General features: G+C 32.7%; 1 protein-coding gene across 1 annotated transcript; it reads left to right on the forward strand.

Annotated features, from left to right (window-relative positions):
- Positions 1-16,590: 16,590 nt before the first annotated feature.
- Positions 16,591-18,662, forward strand: LOC117684099 (E3 ubiquitin-protein ligase TRIM71-like). Its single transcript, XM_066073360.1, has 2 exons — positions 16,591-16,687; positions 16,916-18,662. The coding sequence occupies exon 2, from the start codon at positions 16,954-16,956 to the stop codon at positions 18,616-18,618; it is 1,665 nt and encodes a 554-aa protein (XP_065929432.1). The 5' UTR covers positions 16,591-16,687; positions 16,916-16,953; the 3' UTR covers positions 18,619-18,662.
- Positions 18,663-19,017: the final 355 nt, after the last annotated feature.

Below are 19,017 nucleotides of genomic sequence, written 5' to 3' on the forward strand. Positions count from 1 at the left end.
GCATTACTTAATATGATTTACATACCATTAAGCTATTTGTTATATATATTTTTTAATTGTTTGTATCAAATACTTATAATTGTAAATTCATGCATTATCTAGTAAAGACTCTAAGGAACTCTGCAATAACGGTATTCAAGGACTGATGAAAGTAAAATCAAGTTATCTTTACATGAAGTAAAGAAAGACAAGCCTAAAAAATGAAAGATCATAGATCCTCTGCTGTTTCTGAATAATTGTTCAATCGTATAAATAATATCAAATTCATCTTCCCGAGTCAAGGGTTACTGATCCCCTCCGCTCTACATAAACCTATGTAAAACGGAGCGGATCAGAAACCCTTGACTTGGGAAGATGTATCAACTTAGGAAGGGAATACTTTGCACTGTATACCTCATTCATTGTCTTAACAAGAGGCCCATGGGCCACATTGCTCACCAGAAGAACAATAGACATAATGAAATCAAATTTATGGAGTCATATACAAAATAGATCCTGTAAAAAAAATGGTCCCCAGCTTTTCTGGCAAAACGTTCTTAAATATTTTGAAAAATACAAACAAATTTTCAATGATTTTTAATTATCTTCCTTAAAAGGACTTGGTCACGATTTGACTTAAAAATTTTCAAATTTTATTTTTCCATTTTCAATGTTTACACTGATAAATATAGAAGTTTATAATGCTATGTCAAAGATTGAAAGTCAAATATCAAGTTATAAGCAATATACGGAGTCCATAATTCTTTGTTTTGTTAACAAAGCTCGAATATTGTCATTTGTTACATATGTGTTGTATTGGTGTAAGTTTCAATTAAAGGTATCTTTCTTTTTTTGATAGAAGTATTTATGAAGATATTGAATTAGTTTAAATTGATTTTACATGTCACTTTGTCTAAGAAATGGTAATTCTCTACATTAAATTATTTGTAAACAACTAAAAGATCGACTCAAGCTTTGTTTACATAACAATCAATTCTTACCTATGTATCTCGCTTGTAACTTAATGGACTTCAACATTCAATATTTTTGTCAATCATTTAAAATGCACCAGTACACCATTTTATACATACAAATTAAAAATAAAATTTTTGATCTCAAATCGTGTGCAAGTCCCTCTAGAAAAGGGTGTGGCCATTCATTTAATTCACATGAATCTTCTTCACTCAAGTTTAATTGAAATCGGCCCAGTGGTTCTTGAGAATAAGTTGAACACGTAAAAAAGTTACAGACACACAGATGGAAAGATGGATGCTGGATAAAAAGTGATCACAAAAGCTTACTTGAGCTTTCAGCTTCGGTGAGCTATAAAAGGAAAAAAAATTACCAAAACATAGTTAATTTTCATTTTGAATAATTATTCAATTTCAATAACTTTGAATGTGTTAAACATAATTTTTAAACAAAGACAGTTGAGTTGCATCATTCATACAAGTCGACTAAAGTTGTATGGATGATTCAATTTGGAAAAGTCTCAATATTATAAATTGATTTAAAGTAATTACCTGGAAAAATGTATGCCAAAGTAACAGGATGGGAGAAATAATTACGATCAAGACAGGGGTGCAAACCTGGGCCCATGAATCTCTTGTCAGATGTTCTACCAGCTGAGCTATCTGGCGCCAGTATTTGAACCCGTCTGACCATCACACTAACTGCAAATGTAATTGAAAATTGAATTGTCATTTACACTCAAGAAAAAAAAATAAGTTATCCCTCTTTCAAAGAAACCCAAGTGCTAATTTATTGAAACTCCGACTTAAATAGTTAATGTAGGGGAGGACCGGTGCACGGTTTAATATGTAATCTACATTATAAACTCATCTGAGCTGAAAGCTCAAGTGAGCTTTTCTGATCATGCACTTTTTGTCTGGCGTCCGTCTGTATGTCTGTAACCTTTTTACATGTTTGTATTCATATCCAGAACCACTGGGCCAATTTTAACCAAACTTCCCATAAGATATTATTTGATGAAGTGGATTCCTGTTTGTTAAAATGAAGGGACACATTCTATTTTCTAAGGAAGATAATTAAGAATTTTTGAAAAATATGTTGATTTAAAAAAAAAATCTTTAAATCAATTTGCCAGAAAAGCTGAAACTTGTGTGGAAACATCCTCAGGTACTGTAATTCAAACTTGCACGTTCATGTCTTGATTCTCGAGGGCAGGATATTAGGTCACAATGTTGGTTAAAAGTTTACATAGGAAAATGTAGTGAAAAATATTTTACAATATTCTTCTAAAAACATTTGCGTAGAAAAACTTGAAATTTAGTGAAAGCCTTTTCAGATAGTGTAGATTCAAATTCATTAAAATCATAATCATCAGAGTTTGCCATAGGGTGGGCCACTTTGGGGGAGGGGGGTGTTAAGATTTACAAAGAAAAAGAATTTAGATTATTCTCAAAAACTCAAATGTTAAGATATATGGAATTACTTATATGCGAGCATTTTGACATATTGTTGATTCTTTAAAATTGTTTAGACTTTAAAGAACGCTTTGTTTCTCATTCAAACTGATTCAACTATGACCCTTTAAAAGTTACTGGTAAGTTTATACCAAAACAAGAAATTAATATCCCATAAATAATGATATACACTAGTATTTCAATTTACAAATTAAGTGAAAAAATACTGAGATCATATTATACACATATTTCATAAAACAAAATTGTTTAGACTTTGGCCTTTCGAACACACAATTAGTTCAATGTTCGAATTGTTTTATGTAGTATTATATCTCATGTATATAAACAGTTATTCTTCTGAAGAACTGCAATGCTGAATATGTGATTTGACTATATTAACATCAACCTGCTAAACAAACACCCCAGGATAAAGATAAAAATTTCTGGAAGAAAAATTACGAAATCTTTTTATACAGGATTTGTTAAATAAATTAAATGCTTACTTTTGTGAGTTGGTGATATGCGGGATATGAAGGTGGCGACGTTGCAGAAAAAATACATAACGCACGTTAGGTAAATTTTTTCGCCAATGATCCCTACCAGGAAACCCGCATCATCAAAGAAAGTATTGTATCATTTATACATATATTTTCATTTTTCTTATAACGAATTGATCAATATATTGTAAACGGTATTAAGTAGAATTAACTAAATAATTGTTACTGTACATCATTACATTATATAATGTAATTCTTTTATAAAAGAAAAAGCCAAATTGACTTCTAGAAATTCTACTATATTGCACTGATTGTTTAAGGCTGATTTAGATTTCATTAAAAAAAGCAATCAGGTTTTTTTTTAAATTATACAGAGGATTGACCATACTGCTGCACGTTTATATCTATATTTACATTCTACTATGTTTTTCCATTAAATTCGGTAATGTTTAAATGCCTCTAAATGCAACACCTATTCACTGCGTATGAATTTACAAGTAATTTACATAAGTAGTTCTCAAACAGTGATTTCTATGTTATCGGTGAAAAAATATATTTTATAAATGTTGTCAAAACACCATGTTTTACAGTTATTCTTAAAAAAAAAACCTGAATTTATTTTTAAAAGCAAAATTTTAAAAGTTATTTTTCATTGATTATATTTTCAGGCTCGTCGATCTTATCTCAACAGTCTATTAAATAACCAGTTTAAACCGGTTTTATAAAACAGCTGTTTTTGGTGTTAGCCTACGAATTTACTCCCTCCGTTATCAGCAATTTACATCGATTTATTTAAGTAGATAATTAATTTCATCAGTAAAGGAATGTAAATATAAGCATTGAATGATTTACTTTTGACGTCGTCGTGTCAATAACTGCCGTCAGGTGAGCAGACAAATTATCATAACGCACTAACGCGCGTTATTCAATTTGTCTGCTCACCTGACGGCAGTTATTGACACGACGACGTCAAAAATAAATCATTCAATGCTATAGTAACTATACTGGTACTGTACCAGTTATTGGCTTAGACCAGTTTTCGGCTAAACTGAGAGTTCAGGTTTATAGCAAGCGAATATCCGAGATTTTTCAATTCATTCGTCTGTTTCGAATAAAGAAAAGTAAGTTTGCTCGAAAACTTTCTTGAAAATGCTTTAAACACAAGCTTAAGCGATCATTGTTTACCGCTGATTTACATCTTTGCACTTTCAGCAGTGGGGGATGTGACAGAATAAGTTAAAAATAAAATATTACCTCTTTGTAATACGTTATTATATCCCTTGTTTGATTTGACATATAAAATCAATACATATAACATGCATAAACAAAGGGAATTCACTAAATTCCGAGAGATTCATAGCGCAGTTGAACGCCTGATTATACAATTATGTATTGAATTGTGAACGATTTTGTGTATTACCGTAAGATAACAAACGAATAATTGTATGAGGTTTGTTTATGTATCATAACCCCGACGACCTTTAGTCTGACACCACAAGGGGCATAATTCAAATTACATTTTGCAGAGTATGAAATCAACATGTACGGGGATTTTACTAAGTTATTATCACAAAGCCGATAACTGGTACACTCGGCAAATTCGGGGTGTGCTAAAAATCACAAAACAAGTGGTTTTGGGGCTCTAAATAATGATATAATCTAACAGATGGATAAAAAAGGAGTTCACCATTTAAAGTATGTCAATTGTTATCCAAAATTATCAAGAAATAAGGAAATACGAAAAGAAAACGTTAAATTTTAGCCGATAACTGGTACAGTGCCAGTATGGACTATTTTGTGAGTGTAATCTCTCATTTAGAACTTTTTTCCAATCACTGGAAAATTGTATGCCATCTGGCTCCAAATATTAGAAAAAAAAACTAGTTTTCCTCTATCTACATGTACAACAACGACATACGTACATACACTAAAACAGTACCAGTACAGTGTGGGATTTGTTGAAGAGATGGGGAAACGAGCTGGTGGTCTGGGTTTGGCAGGATTTTAAAACGCCTTTTTGAAGTATTCTAGCTATATATGCCATATGATTGAATCAATGAACAACAACAAAAACGGGTTTTTCTGCAGTTTTACTATAATATTTTTGAAAATATTGATCACCGAAGTTTCGGGCAGGGGTGACCCCCTTCTAAATTTTTCGCATTGGGTCAAATGCTGCAGCATTTATAAGTTTTATTGCCATATTAAAATATGGGGACACCTTAATTTACAACTTTCAGTTAGAGTATGAAAACTGAGTTCTTCCTCTTTGAAAATATTGTAACAACGAAATAAAGTATCTTACTGCCTAATCATACTTTACCCCCCCCCCCCTGCACCCCAACCAATAGTTTGGAGCCTAAAGCATTTGTATGTATTTATCATTCATTTTCAGATGTCATGCACATTAATATTTCCTCTTCCAGTGCGTGTTATTCAATTTTTAAAGAATATCTGTGATTAAAGTTGCATGCAAAAAAACCGCTATTGGTTGAAAAAAGCTAAGATAAAAATGTTTCGAAGATTTTTTTAATACAAGAATCACCTGATGTACCAAAGTGATTTCAACACCTTTGTTGACATTAACCCTACATTTTTAATTTTACACAAAAAACTACAAAGAAAGAGCTCTCAACATTTTATTGTCATTTTCTTTCATTACAACATTTTAATCTTGAGTAATAATTGTCAAATCCCCATTTGTGACTTTCGTTCCCTCTCTGTCTTGCATAAGAACCAAATTTCTTTGTATACAAATTGTGAATGAAGTTCAAATGAATGAAGAAATGCCTGAATTTTCCTAGCTTTAGATCTGTCAAATTTTATTTGGGAACATTTTCTAGAAACCTGAATTGTTCTTAATTACTTCACAAAAATAATTTTTTTTAATTCAAATTGTGTAACTTAATAAATGTAGCTCTTGGTGCAAGGAAAAAATAATGAACATTTAATGAAAACATAACAATGGAATTAATATAAATGTAGACGAAGTGAAAGTCTTTGAACATACCCAGCAGCAACAACAATAATACAAGAAAATTGTGCCACAGTCGTCATTGAAATAAAACATCAAAAGAAAAGAAGAGTAGACTCACAAACTTACTGTGCTAATTGCAAATCAAATACATGTGAGGGTTGCATAGTTTCACCCTTGATTAATCTTTAGCTACCCCTTCCCAAATGAAATATCTAATTCATGATATTTTAAATAAAGCTTTTCAAACAGAACTTCTTTAAATCAGTATAACCTTGGCCACAAGCAACAAGAAAGATTATATTTTCTCATTTAAACTGTTTCAACTATGACCCTTTAAAAGTTACTGGTAAGTTTATACCAAAACAAGAAATTAATATCCCATAAATAATGATATACACTAGTATTTGAATTTACATATTAAGTGAAAAAATACTGAGATCATGTTATACACATATTTACTAAAAACAAAATTTAATTACGAGCAAGGGAAGATCACACAATCACACAACCTTATTTGGGAAATTTACCCATTTCCTTAAAACCCGAAAACCATGAAAATAATGACCTGAGGTGATGAAGCACTTGACATGTATATATACAGTATACTTAGATGTGTAAAGTTTTTCTTAAGTCTTCAGCAGGTCTATTCAATTAATTGAGCTATATAATTTCTTTACAATGTTTACAACTATCTAAATGATGCTACTGTTGTAAATTATATCACAGCACTTGTCACATGTGAAACAGCCAATCAGACTGCTTATTATGTGTCATTCAATCACAATAAGGCTACAAATCACATTCATCCAATCAAAAACACTGTAACAAGATCTGTCTGACAGTCTTGTTTGTAAGCCAAAAAGAACAAGATAACATTCATCAACAAACAATGGTATGGCTACATTCTCTCTTGGTATGAAACGCTTTACAAATGAACAAACTTTGAACAGATGATGTCAACTGGAATAATTATAAACAACAAAATATGAATAGTACAAGCAAACTATATGCTGATATAAGAATCAGACACGTTCATATTTTTTCCTCATCCAAATCTCTCTATATTTAAAGAGGTAGAAGATGCACATACCAGGCTTAGTTACTTATTAAAATGCCCAATATACATAAACATTTCTCGTTTTACACTAAACAGTCTTAATCTGGAAATAAAAATACCTTTTTCTAATTTGAACATATTTTAAATGCAATAAAGAAATGACCATATGCTTGAATGCACATGTATCTAATTTTCTTGTGAAAAAAATACGCTTTTTTTGGTGAGTATACATTTTAAATTTAAATGAATGAAGAGTTGCCATGTCAACTGCCAATCAAATCACAGACATTCCTGTTCCTTGGTGATGGTGTCTAGCGACTCGTTATAAAATCCAAGTAACGCTGGGAACAGAAAGCACAGTCCTGTAACTTCCTGTAATGCCTGATAAATAAATGATGCCGTTCTCTCTTGGCCCGAGCTGTTAGATGGTAAAGTTTCCAGATGATACCCCTCCCACCCCCTGCCTGATCACTACTCCCTCAGAACGGGGAAACCCTTAAAGGGGACTATAGAATCCAAGTGACTGGCCTCTATTTGATAGAGATATTGGTGAGCCATGCATGGCCATCATCCAGTTATTATGGCATCGCTGGTTACATGTACTGTTTTCTTCCTTTGAACAAAATCCTCCATTTTAATCAAGGTTTTTCGACACAAAATCACCTAAATAAGAGAAAAACTTCTTGTATACTATGATCACTCGCTAATGTAAAATATTTGTTAATTTTTCAACATCTATCATATTATTTAATTACTTCATTTGAAATATTCATTGTCTTCAGTTTTACATTACATTTTCAATTAATAAATTTTCATCAAGAATCTACATTGATCATGTGTATAGATAGCGCTAAAAAAATCATCAAATTGTTTCAATATGAGATAATTTAAGATATCTGACAGTCACAACACCAAACATCCTCTGTTCATTATCAACCAAAATCAGACGGTGAACCTGACCAAAAAAAAAGAAAAGAATAAATCAACAAAAGTCCAAATCAACATCCCAACATATAACGCCGTTCAATCTAGATTAACTGCCATTTCTAGTTTCAGTACTTAAAACATTGCTCTTTGTACGGATGCCCTTGAGCGATTTAAGGGATGCCTGGTACTAATTATGAACACTTCAAGTTTATCAAGTTATCTTTAAGGATTTATTGAAAACTAAAAAAGCTCCCCGTTCTTTCAAATTACCTATCATAACAAATGAGAGTATAGCACAATGTCCTTTACCGGCACCACCTCCCTCCCCATAGAAAATGAAACAATTGTCGTTTCATTTGCTAAAATGTATATGGTTCAAGATTTTTCTAAAGGACATACCCGATTAGATTTGAAAAATGAGTCGTACGTTTAAAGCTAATTTTGTCAAAATTTTTAGATTCATTTGGTTATATTTTAGTCCATTTGGGTAAATAGATGCACCAGCGCAGCTCTAATTTATATATAATCAGGCCATAAATTCAAAATATTTTCAAAAATTAATAGCTTTAAATCCAGTGGATAAAAAAAGAAAAGCAAGTCGAACTCGATGAGTGCTAATACCTGTGTTGAATGAATGGTACAGTAGGATATGCGCAAAAAGTCCAGTCTACTCTTTCCTACCCTATATTTATTGGAATATTAAATCCGATTATAAGAGTCAAATTAAAAATCAAGTACGGATATGTACCTGTTTATCAAAAGTAAAACTACTCATAATTTATCTACAGTGCATCGTTATGGAGCTACACAGAAAGTTTTATAATAATTTGCCAAGCCAATTAATAAAAAGCTTGGAAAACGAAGAGAAAACAAAATGGGGACAGAATAACTGACAAATTAATTAGGACTATATAGCCCCCCACCCCACCCCCCTTTGAAATGTATATATTGAAAACAGATTATTGAGTACAAAATCCGAACACAATTTAAAGAAAATTTCATGTTTTTTATCATTTTCGCTAGCTAATGTAAGACATCACGAATACCCCAAACACCCTCACGGAAAAGGAAATGCTAGGTGGTGAGAGAGAGAGAGAGAGAGAGAGAGAGAGAGAGAGAGAGAGAGAGAGTCGATGTAAATCACAGGTGCGCTAACACCGTTAAGATTAAAGCTTGCTAGTTGGTCTGCCCTACCCTAGCTACCTCCTCTCTTTTCTCGTTTTAGAGGCTTAATTATTGCCTATATATATATATATATATATATATATATATATATATATATATATATATATATATGCTTGTAATGCCTTGTATCAAATTAAATCAATTTCAAATTCTAAATCAAAATTGAATTTGATACTACAAAACTCTCTCTCTCTCTCTCATATCGACAATTAATGGCATTGCCATACCCTACAATACACTATTCCTATCTGGATTGTTGTCGTTGAGGTTGTAAATCATTATATCTTCTATGGTTTAAAACTTTATCATAACCTATATTTTGACATGTCGATTATTTCATTGAATTTCGTTTCATAGCTAAAACCACACTCAGTTTTAATTATTTAGATTAAACAGATCTTTCTTCGCGAGCCGATTTTTACACAGTTGGGGCGAATACACTTCGGGTTAAAATTGTTCGGGGGAAATACATACAGGGCAAACAAAACTACTTAGATTCGCAAAGCCAACAGTGTTATCACTAATTTAATTGTTTATACTGTGTGGGGTTAATTCATAAATGTTAGTTTAACCATTTTATAACCACTATATAAGAGCTATTAAGACATTTCTTTGTAGGAAAGAGCATGTACGAATGATCTTTATTTAGAACAGATTGATGTTGCTGGGATACAGGTTTCAGATCCATGATTTGATTGGTTAATTTAGATATTGAATCTCGAATTTCGAATCTTGAATCTCGTATATCGAATCTCGTATGATCCTTCTCGGCTTTCGTACAAGCCTGTATGAAACACACATTAATTATAAGTACACTTAAAAATTTAGCTGCAATCGATTAAACTACCATTACAAGTAATCGAAAATCTATTCGATTACAGATTACTGTCAATAATTTAAGGAGTGATTATTACGATCTATTACAAATACCCTAAACCTGTATGAAACACACATTGATATATTGACAGGTTGATGTTAACTGTTGATGATTTATACAAGGTTGGTATTTCTTTTAAGATTTCTTTCTTTCAGGTTATGACCTAGAGCGCTAGGAACTGTTCATTTATGTTTAAAACAAATTAGCAGATAGAAAAATTAGCTTGATAGAAAGCTTTTACCAGTAAAGGAACCAATGAAAACAAGAACATGGCACAAGACTTGTTTACATAACAAAGAATTGTATGATATGTATCTTGCGTATACTTTACTACGGCAGACAGTCAAATTTTAATTGCTCAATAAAAACGCATTGCTAATAAAGCATTGTAAGCAATTTAAATAGAAAAATGAAATATGACCAAAATCGTTACCATGTTCCTTAAAAGTATTTGTAGAAGGAAAAGACAGATAGGAGATAAACACACCACAGCCCCAGACTTAACTGGCACATAAAGTTATTACAATATTTTGTTTAAATCCGATCATGTATTGAAAATATCACTTCTTATTTCATATATTCATTCAATTTCAATTTAATATGATTTTTACTTTTAGATAATATATTGAGGTGTAGATGTTAGATATTTAGAAACATACAGAAAGAAATAACCAGTTTATTAGATGTTCAACAGCCGTGGACATTTAGAAATGTCTAAAAAAAAAAATAATAACATTTGAATGCTAGTAGGTAATGGTTTAGGTTCGTTTACATCCAGGAAAGGATAACTCTGGCAAGAAAAAAGGTTTTTGGGGGAAAAAGCTAAATAGGAAAAAAATAATTGTTAATGGCTATTTCAAAAATTATAAATTAAACCACTAGCTGCAAGGCTATAACAAATGGCATATAATTAACTTAATTTGTCAAGATTTTAAGTTATAGTTAATATAATTATATTTTCACATTGTTTACCCAGTCATAATATTTTTAGAGTACAAGTGATATATTATGATAGTTTACGACGCATTGCTGTCCAAATTAGAGATAAAGGGGGTGTCACCTTAATCATGTGATGGTAACACTATACCAAAACGTAAAAATACAAGGATCACCTGTTGATTTGCACAGATTTGTAATTTGTTCGTAAGGAAAAAGTACACACAATGTAGTAAGTATCTGTATTTTAATTATTACAGGAATCTACCGTTTAATCTTTTAAGGTAAATTAAACCAAATTTTGACCAAATCTAGGAAGGTCATAATGTGGAATGCAAACGGATTTACATTAATTTTTTTATTACGTGAATTTAGTATAAAAAATTAACGTGGAAAACAAACCTACGCTGGAATTAATGAATTTTTTTCTTCTAGATTTCTATTTAAAAATCCCGTCAAGATGTCTATAAGCATGGACCCCCGGCGTAGTGACCAGGATGTGTTACGGTGTGATCTGTGTGAGACCCCGGTCCCCCTTACATAGTGTATGTACTGTGACATCTGTGTTGTGACATTTGTGACAACTATCTGTGTAGACCATGTGTAGGGAAGCATCTCTTAGATGTATCCAAAGAACACAAAGTGGTGCCATTTGAAAAACGGGGATCTACTACGAAATGTCAAAAACACTTTTCAAAAATATGTGAACTTTTCTGTGAAAAAGCAACATTTCTATCTGTGTAAAGTGTGCTTCCTCTAAAGAACACATAGGTCATGAATTTATTGACATGGTGGAAACACTAGAAAACCAAAAAGAAATCATACTCAATGATTTACAAGAACTAGAAAAATCAATCTATCCTAAATATCAGGAGATTGCATCTATCATCCCCGTTCAGAAAGCTGATCTGAATGAAAACTCAAAAAAACTTACAAAAGCTATTGAGAAACATGAAGAAAACTTGCGGAGAGAAATAGACACCATTATCAAAAAAATGAAATCAGATCTTGATGAAATGGACTCTAAACACTTGGCTTTACTAAATAAACATGAAAATGAAATCAAGCGCACAATTTCTGATATCAAACAAAGCATTGCTGATCTGAAGAAGTTACTTAACACCAATGATGTCAGTCTCGTCTCTGCCTACAAATCAAGGAATGCTGAATTCAGAAGATTGTCTCCTAAACTCAAAGTTAAATTACCAAGTTTTACTCCTAAAAAAATCAACAAAGAACATATTTATCAACAGTTTGGTTCTCTATCAGCGTTATCAATCAAAACAGAAGAACGCGGATACACAACAGATTATCTGGCTGCTGAGTCCTCTCCCCTGAACAGACAGTTCATTGATGAACCACGGGTCGTCATAGATATAAACACTGAGTTTGGACGTGCTAATCGTTTATTTCGTGTATCCTGTCAGATTGATGATGAAATTTGGACATGTGGTAATGACAGAAAGATGAGAGTCTACAACTTACAAGGCGAACTAGCGAAGTCAGTCCAAACCAAGTCAGGAAACAGGCCAGAGGACATAGCAGTGACAAGGAGAGGCGATCTAGTTTATACCGATTACAATGAAAGAACTGCGAATATAGTGAAGAATACACAGATACAGACAGTGATAAGACTACAGGGGTGGAGACCTAGTGGTGTCTGTAATACCTCCTCCGATGACCTCCTGATTGTTATGGACAGTGAAGATGGTAAACAAACAAAAGTTGTGCGTTACTCTGGCTTTGCAGAGAAACAAAGTATTCAGTTCAATGCCCAAGGACATCTTCTCTATTCTGATGGATTATTTAACTCTGAATACATTAGTGAGAACAGGAACCTAGATATCTGTGTGTCAGACTGTTACGCCCGTGCAATAGTGGTGGTCAATCAGGCTGGGAAACTCCGGTTTACCTACACTGGTCCACCCTCTACTACCAAGGGATCTTTTAATCCACGCGGCATCACAACAGACAGCCAGGGTCGGATCCTGATAGCAGATAGTGACCACCACAATATCCATATCCTGGACCAGGACGGACAGTTCCTCCGCTACATTGACAACTGTCATTTACAAAAACCATGGGGTTTATGTGTGGATACCAGAGACAGCCTTTTTGTGGCTGAGTTATACACACGTAAAGTGAAGAAAATACAATATTACAAGTAAACAATATGTGTTAATGGCAACATAGTCACTGTGGCGGTGTTTATATATGTAAAAAAAGTATATGGATCTGTTAAATGTATTCTTGAATTACATGTGGACAACTGACTGTATATAAATAACTATATTGCTGATGTAAACAGACTGATTGGTGTATGTACATGTAAATATATGAATGAAAATTATTTTTATTCATTTGATATAAACAGTTTTTTTTTAAATATATCTGCAGATTGAAATGTGTTTATTAACAAAATGTTAATCAAGTTAAAAATGTCAACAGATTGAATTAAACTGTGTTTACATAAATTTAAAATAAACACAAAGATAGTGTGTGTGCATGTGGATTTTTGTTTTCTATAGGTAAATAAAATGATGTTATATCAAGTTTATTTATTGAAAATGTTTTCCGTTGTCAAATGAACTTGGATATTCATGAATACCGTTTTGACACAATATCGTATATCATATGTTAAATCATATGTTCATTTCATACAGTATTATAAGAAACAATGTTTATCAATACAATAATATAAAATACAATATTGCATCCTATCATACTTACAATACATTATATAATACAATAAAATACCGTAATAAATAATGATGCAATATAATATTGTGACATATGTATCATGTTATACATTGTTGAATTTGATCACATAATACAATAGCATAATATATGATACAATATAGTATTATATGATTCAATATCATATTACATAATACATCACAATATTGTAACATATGATATCTTTTTGTATGATATTGTATGGTACTGTATCATGTTTGATACATGTATCATATAATACAATATATTTTGATACATCATTGTTTCATATATATTGGCTCCGATTCAGCATTCAAGCCTGTCAGGTGCATCAGTATCATAAGACGCACCATCAATGCAAGTTTTGGGAAGTAAGGACCAGTAATAACCAAGATATTTTTTTAGCATCCTTGATAATGCTCTGCATCTGAAGCTACCTCTGCGATTCATTTATATTATAGTTTAATCAACTATGCAAGTTTGATATAGTACTGTTATCTATTAAACATGAGACCTGTTCCAAAAAACTTAACCTCATCCAGCATCCGAAACCTATGGCTCAGATTCAGCATTCAAGCCTGTCTGGAGTATCAGTATCATCAACGCATCATCCATGAAAGTTTGGTGAAGTTTGGACTTGTAATAACAAAGATATAATCATCAGAGGTCACCTGTTCCAAAAAATTTAACCAGCTCAAAAAATCTTAACCTCTTCCAGCATCCGAAACTTATTCAGATTCAGCATTTAAACCCGATAATCATAAGTACTTTTGCGCCAAAACTACATCCATTCGTTAGAATGAAAAAGTCCAGATGATCTGTTTTGAAAAGCCCCCCTTCCGCTTCAGGTTTCAATACACAACCAAAAAAAGAAAGTCTATGGGGATTTTGCATTGGAAAGGACATAAACGTATACCCCGGATAATAAATTTAAAAAATTGCGCGAGGTGTTCCGAGTATTTCCGAAAGGAGAAAAGATGTAAACATTTCCCATTTTGAATCTCTGAACGATGACTTGGAACAGACAGTCGTAAAGACTGACCACGGTACAAGGAGGGTGAGGTTCCGTATTTTGAACAATGTAAATTGTAGTTTTGTCTCTTTATAATGATTTTTCGTCTGAAGGAATTGACGTTTACGTTAACCGAGAAATCGTGACTGAAATAATTTGATCTGGTAATACTTTTTAAGCCAAAAATTGGTACGACAGTTGAATAAAAGGTGACATCCTACAGAAAAGGCGGATATTTCGTGACGGCGGATATAATGTGACGATGATTTGATTCAAGATAATGTCGGACATTTTGTACGGCGGACAAAATGTTAAGATTTTTCAAAAAAAGGCGATATTTCGAAGCGGTGGACAAAATAAAACGGAAAAGGCGTACTTTTGGTGGTGGCGGACAGAATGTGACGATTTTAATTGTCGAAATAAAGGCGACTTTTCGTAACGGCGGACATAATGTAAAGATTCCCCCCCCCCCCCCAAAAAAAAAGCCCGAATCATTGTAAAAAGAAAACAAAACTCGCCAATGATAGGTTTTGTACGATTGTTTTATGGGAAAAATGTAGGTTTTACTGCACAGCACTAAATTATAACCAATATTATGAATTTAACTGACATAAATAAATATGTAAATAAATAATCAATGAATAATAAATAAATAAATACATGTATGCTTTCTATAAATTAGATAGAACAAAACTACCCGGCGGGGTCCAAAATACATAAAAACATACAAAGTAAAGGCAAAACATCTCAGTTTGCAATTGATCAAAACCGCTGCTAGAATCCTATGTTCTTCTCAATTAAATATTTATTGATTTGATTGAATTGAACATATTTTATTGCATTATATATTACAATGGGATTGGGCACAAGTTATAAAAACTTAATTCGCCCTTTCCCTATTATTAATTCGGTTCTCGGAAAATCCTTCCCAACTTTTATACAGTTTGCACGGAAAACGGCAGTTTGCATCAAAACAAAACAAAACATTGGATTCTAGCAGCTTAAGCATTGTTCAAACTATCATTATGTGTAAAATTTGAAGTTCAATTCATACGAGGTGGTGTTGTTCTAGTCGGATTTTATATCGTAAACAAAGACAGAGGAAATAAAAGCAAATTTACATAACTTTTAGCGAATGATTGATAAAACTATCATCTCTCCCAGTATTTTTATTTTTAATTCTCAATAAATCACACCTTATACTTTATTCGAGTCCTTGTATTACTTATATTTTGAATCTGTTTACAATGCTCTCCGATTAAATTTACACGACATTCAACTTTCAGTCATGGCTTCACCAATGTGTTAATCTACGCAATGCAATCTGATTTGTGAACAACTTGTCTCCAGTATTATTTGTTTGTTTTTGGTCTACGTTTCGTTGCTTAAAAATTTGAATATATATACATAATTACATGTAACTCAGATTCCATATACTTCCATAACACCTCCGCGAAATTCGTATATTTTTCAAATATTATGACAAAAATAGGAACTCTTTGTAAAGCAGATTTGTTACCTGAAATTATCTCCTTTCTGTTTATACCAATCAATTAAAGTTAATATGTTATGCATGTAAAATATTTTTCAACGAAGATGTAAATTTAAAATAGGGGTTTGGAGTACCCCAAATGACTGTTTATGTAATAATATACTCGGGACAATGTCAATTCAAATTTTGAAACCTGTATTAAATTTTACATAATTAGCCTATACATCCTAACAATGAGTATATGACCTCAGATGGACTTAAAATGTGACTATTAACGTGATATTTCTTAATCATTTTTGAGAAGGAAAAAAAAACACTGGTACTTCATGAAAGAGAATATATCGGGTAGTCTAACAGTGGTTTTTTTTTCTTTTTTCTTTTATTTTTAATGAAGACTGCGTACTGCAGTGACTTTAATAAGAAATCTGGCATTTTTTCTAACAAGCAGGCTAACCGCTCGAGTACTTTCAGTTCTTTGATTTTAAAGGGGGCATTAACATAATCACGTGATGGTAACGCTAGACCAAGAAGTAAAAATACAAACTACGTCATGTTAAACTTGTACAGATTTATAATTTGTTCACGAAGAAGTGGTACACAACACGAAGTAAGTATTTGTATTTTATCTGCAGGAAACTGTTTAACTAGCAACTGGTCTATAGTATATAAAAACAAGACCAAACGTAGAAATGTCTAGTAGGTCATAATCTAGAACTTAAAATGATACACTTGCAACTTTAAGATTTCACATTTTTTGCCGTAAAATTAAGACTTATAAGCGAATGTTCAACAACTAAAACTAAAATTAAAATAATTAAATCATTATGTCTTACAGAAATCTTTTAATGAAAAATCCCATCAAGGTCCCTGAACATGGACCCCCGACGTAGTGCCCAGGATGTGTTACGGTGTGATCTCTGTGAAACCCCGGTACCCCCTCGAGAATGTATGTGTTGTGACATTTGTGACAACTATCTGTGTAGCCCATGTGTAGGTAAGCATCTCTCAGATCTATCCAGAGAACACAAAGTGGTGCCATTTGAAAAGCGGGGATCTACCACGAAATGTCAAAAACATTCCTCAAAAATATGTGAACTTTTCTGTAAACAATGCAAAATTCCTATTTGTGTAAAGTGTGCTTCTTCTAAAGAACACATAGGTCATGAATTTATTGACATAGTGGAAACACTAGAAAACCAAAATGAAATCATACTCAATGATTTACAAGAACTAGAAAAATCAATCTATCCTAAATATCAGGAGATTGCATCTATCATCCCCGTTCAGAAAGCTGATCTGAATGAAAACTCCAAGAAACTGACAAAAGCTATTGAGAAACATGGAGAAGACTTGCACAGAGAAATAGACACCATGATCAAGAAACTGAAATCAGATCTTGATGAAATGGACTCCGATTATATGACTGTACTAAATAAACAGGAAAATGAAATCAAGCGCACTATTTCTGAAATCAAACAGAGCATTGCTGATCTGAAGAAGATACTAAACTCAAATGATGTCAGTCACATCTCTGCCTATAAATCCAGGAATGCTGAATTTAGAAGATTGCCTCCTAAAATCACAGCTACCTTACCAAAATTTACCCCTGAGAAAATAAATAAAGAACAGCTTTATCAACAGTTTGGTTCTCTGTCAGCATTATCAATCAAAACAGAACAACATGGCTACATAATGGATTCTCCCGATGCAGAGTCCTCTCCCCCAGACAGAACACTCATTAATGTACCACGGGTCATCACAGATATAAATACTGAGTTTGGAAGTGGTTTACGCCATGTGTCCTGTCATATTGATGACGAGATTTGGACTTGTGGTGATGACAAAATGATGAGACTCTACAACTTGAAAGGCAAACTGGTGAAGTCAGTCCAAACCAAGTCAGGGAACTGGCCAGACGACATAGCAGTGACAAGGAGTGGGGATCTAGTTTATACTGATGACAGAGATAGAACTGTAAACATAATAAAGAATACACAGTTACAGACAGTGATCAGACTACAGGAGTGGAGACCTTTCAGTGTCTGTAGTTCCTCCTCTGGTGACCTCCTGGTTGTCGTTATCGGTGATAATAATAAACAAACAAAAACTGTGCGTTACATTGGCACCATGGAGAAACAAAGTATTCAATACAATGACAAAGGACAGCCTCTCTATTTAACAAGTACCCCAAAATTCATCTGTGAAAACAGGAACCTAGATATCTGTGTGTCAGACCATTATGCCCATGCAGTAGTGGTGGTCAACCAGGCCGGGAAACTCCGGTTTACCTACACTGGTAATAGCTCTAGTGCTACCTTGGAATATCCACGTGGCATCACTACAGACAGCCAAAGTCGGATCCTAATAGCAGACAGCAGCAACTGCATCCACATCCTGAATCAGGACGGACAGTTCCTCCGCTACATTGACAACTGTCATTTAGATTATCCATGGTGTTTATGTGTGGACTCCAGGGACAACCTCTTTGTGGCCGAGTTTTACTCGGGTAAATTGAAAAAAATCCAATATAACAAATAAAAAATGTGTTAAAACCAATATATTCGCTGTGGAAGTGATTATAAATGTGAAAATAAAATGAGCCTTTTAACATATATTCTAGTAAAACATGTAAACAAACTGATCGAGTGTATATTCATATAACTTGTGTAAACAGACGGATTGTTTTGTGTACATGTGATAAGCGAAAGCAAAATGTTTTTATTCATTGAATGTATTTGATTAATATATACATGTTTGTAGATTGAAATGTTTAATCAATAAACTAAACAAAAATAAAATCTGTTTATACATATCTAAAATGTAAACAGACTAAATTTAATCATGACAGTGTTGCATTACATAATATGATTTACATACCATTAAGCTATTTGTTATATATATCTTAAATTGTTTGTATCAAATACTTATAATTGTAAA

The sequence above is a fragment of the Magallana gigas genome, chromosome 10, assembly GCF_963853765.1.
Source record: "Magallana gigas chromosome 10, xbMagGiga1.1, whole genome shotgun sequence".
NCBI lineage: Eukaryota > Metazoa > Mollusca > Bivalvia > Ostreida > Ostreidae > Magallana > Magallana gigas.

What these genes read in the sequence shown, in the direction of transcription:
- LOC117684099 (XM_066073360.1), top strand. Translation starts at nt 16,954, where the DNA reads ATGGACCCCCGACGTAGTGCCCAGGATGTGTTACGGTGTGATCTCTGT.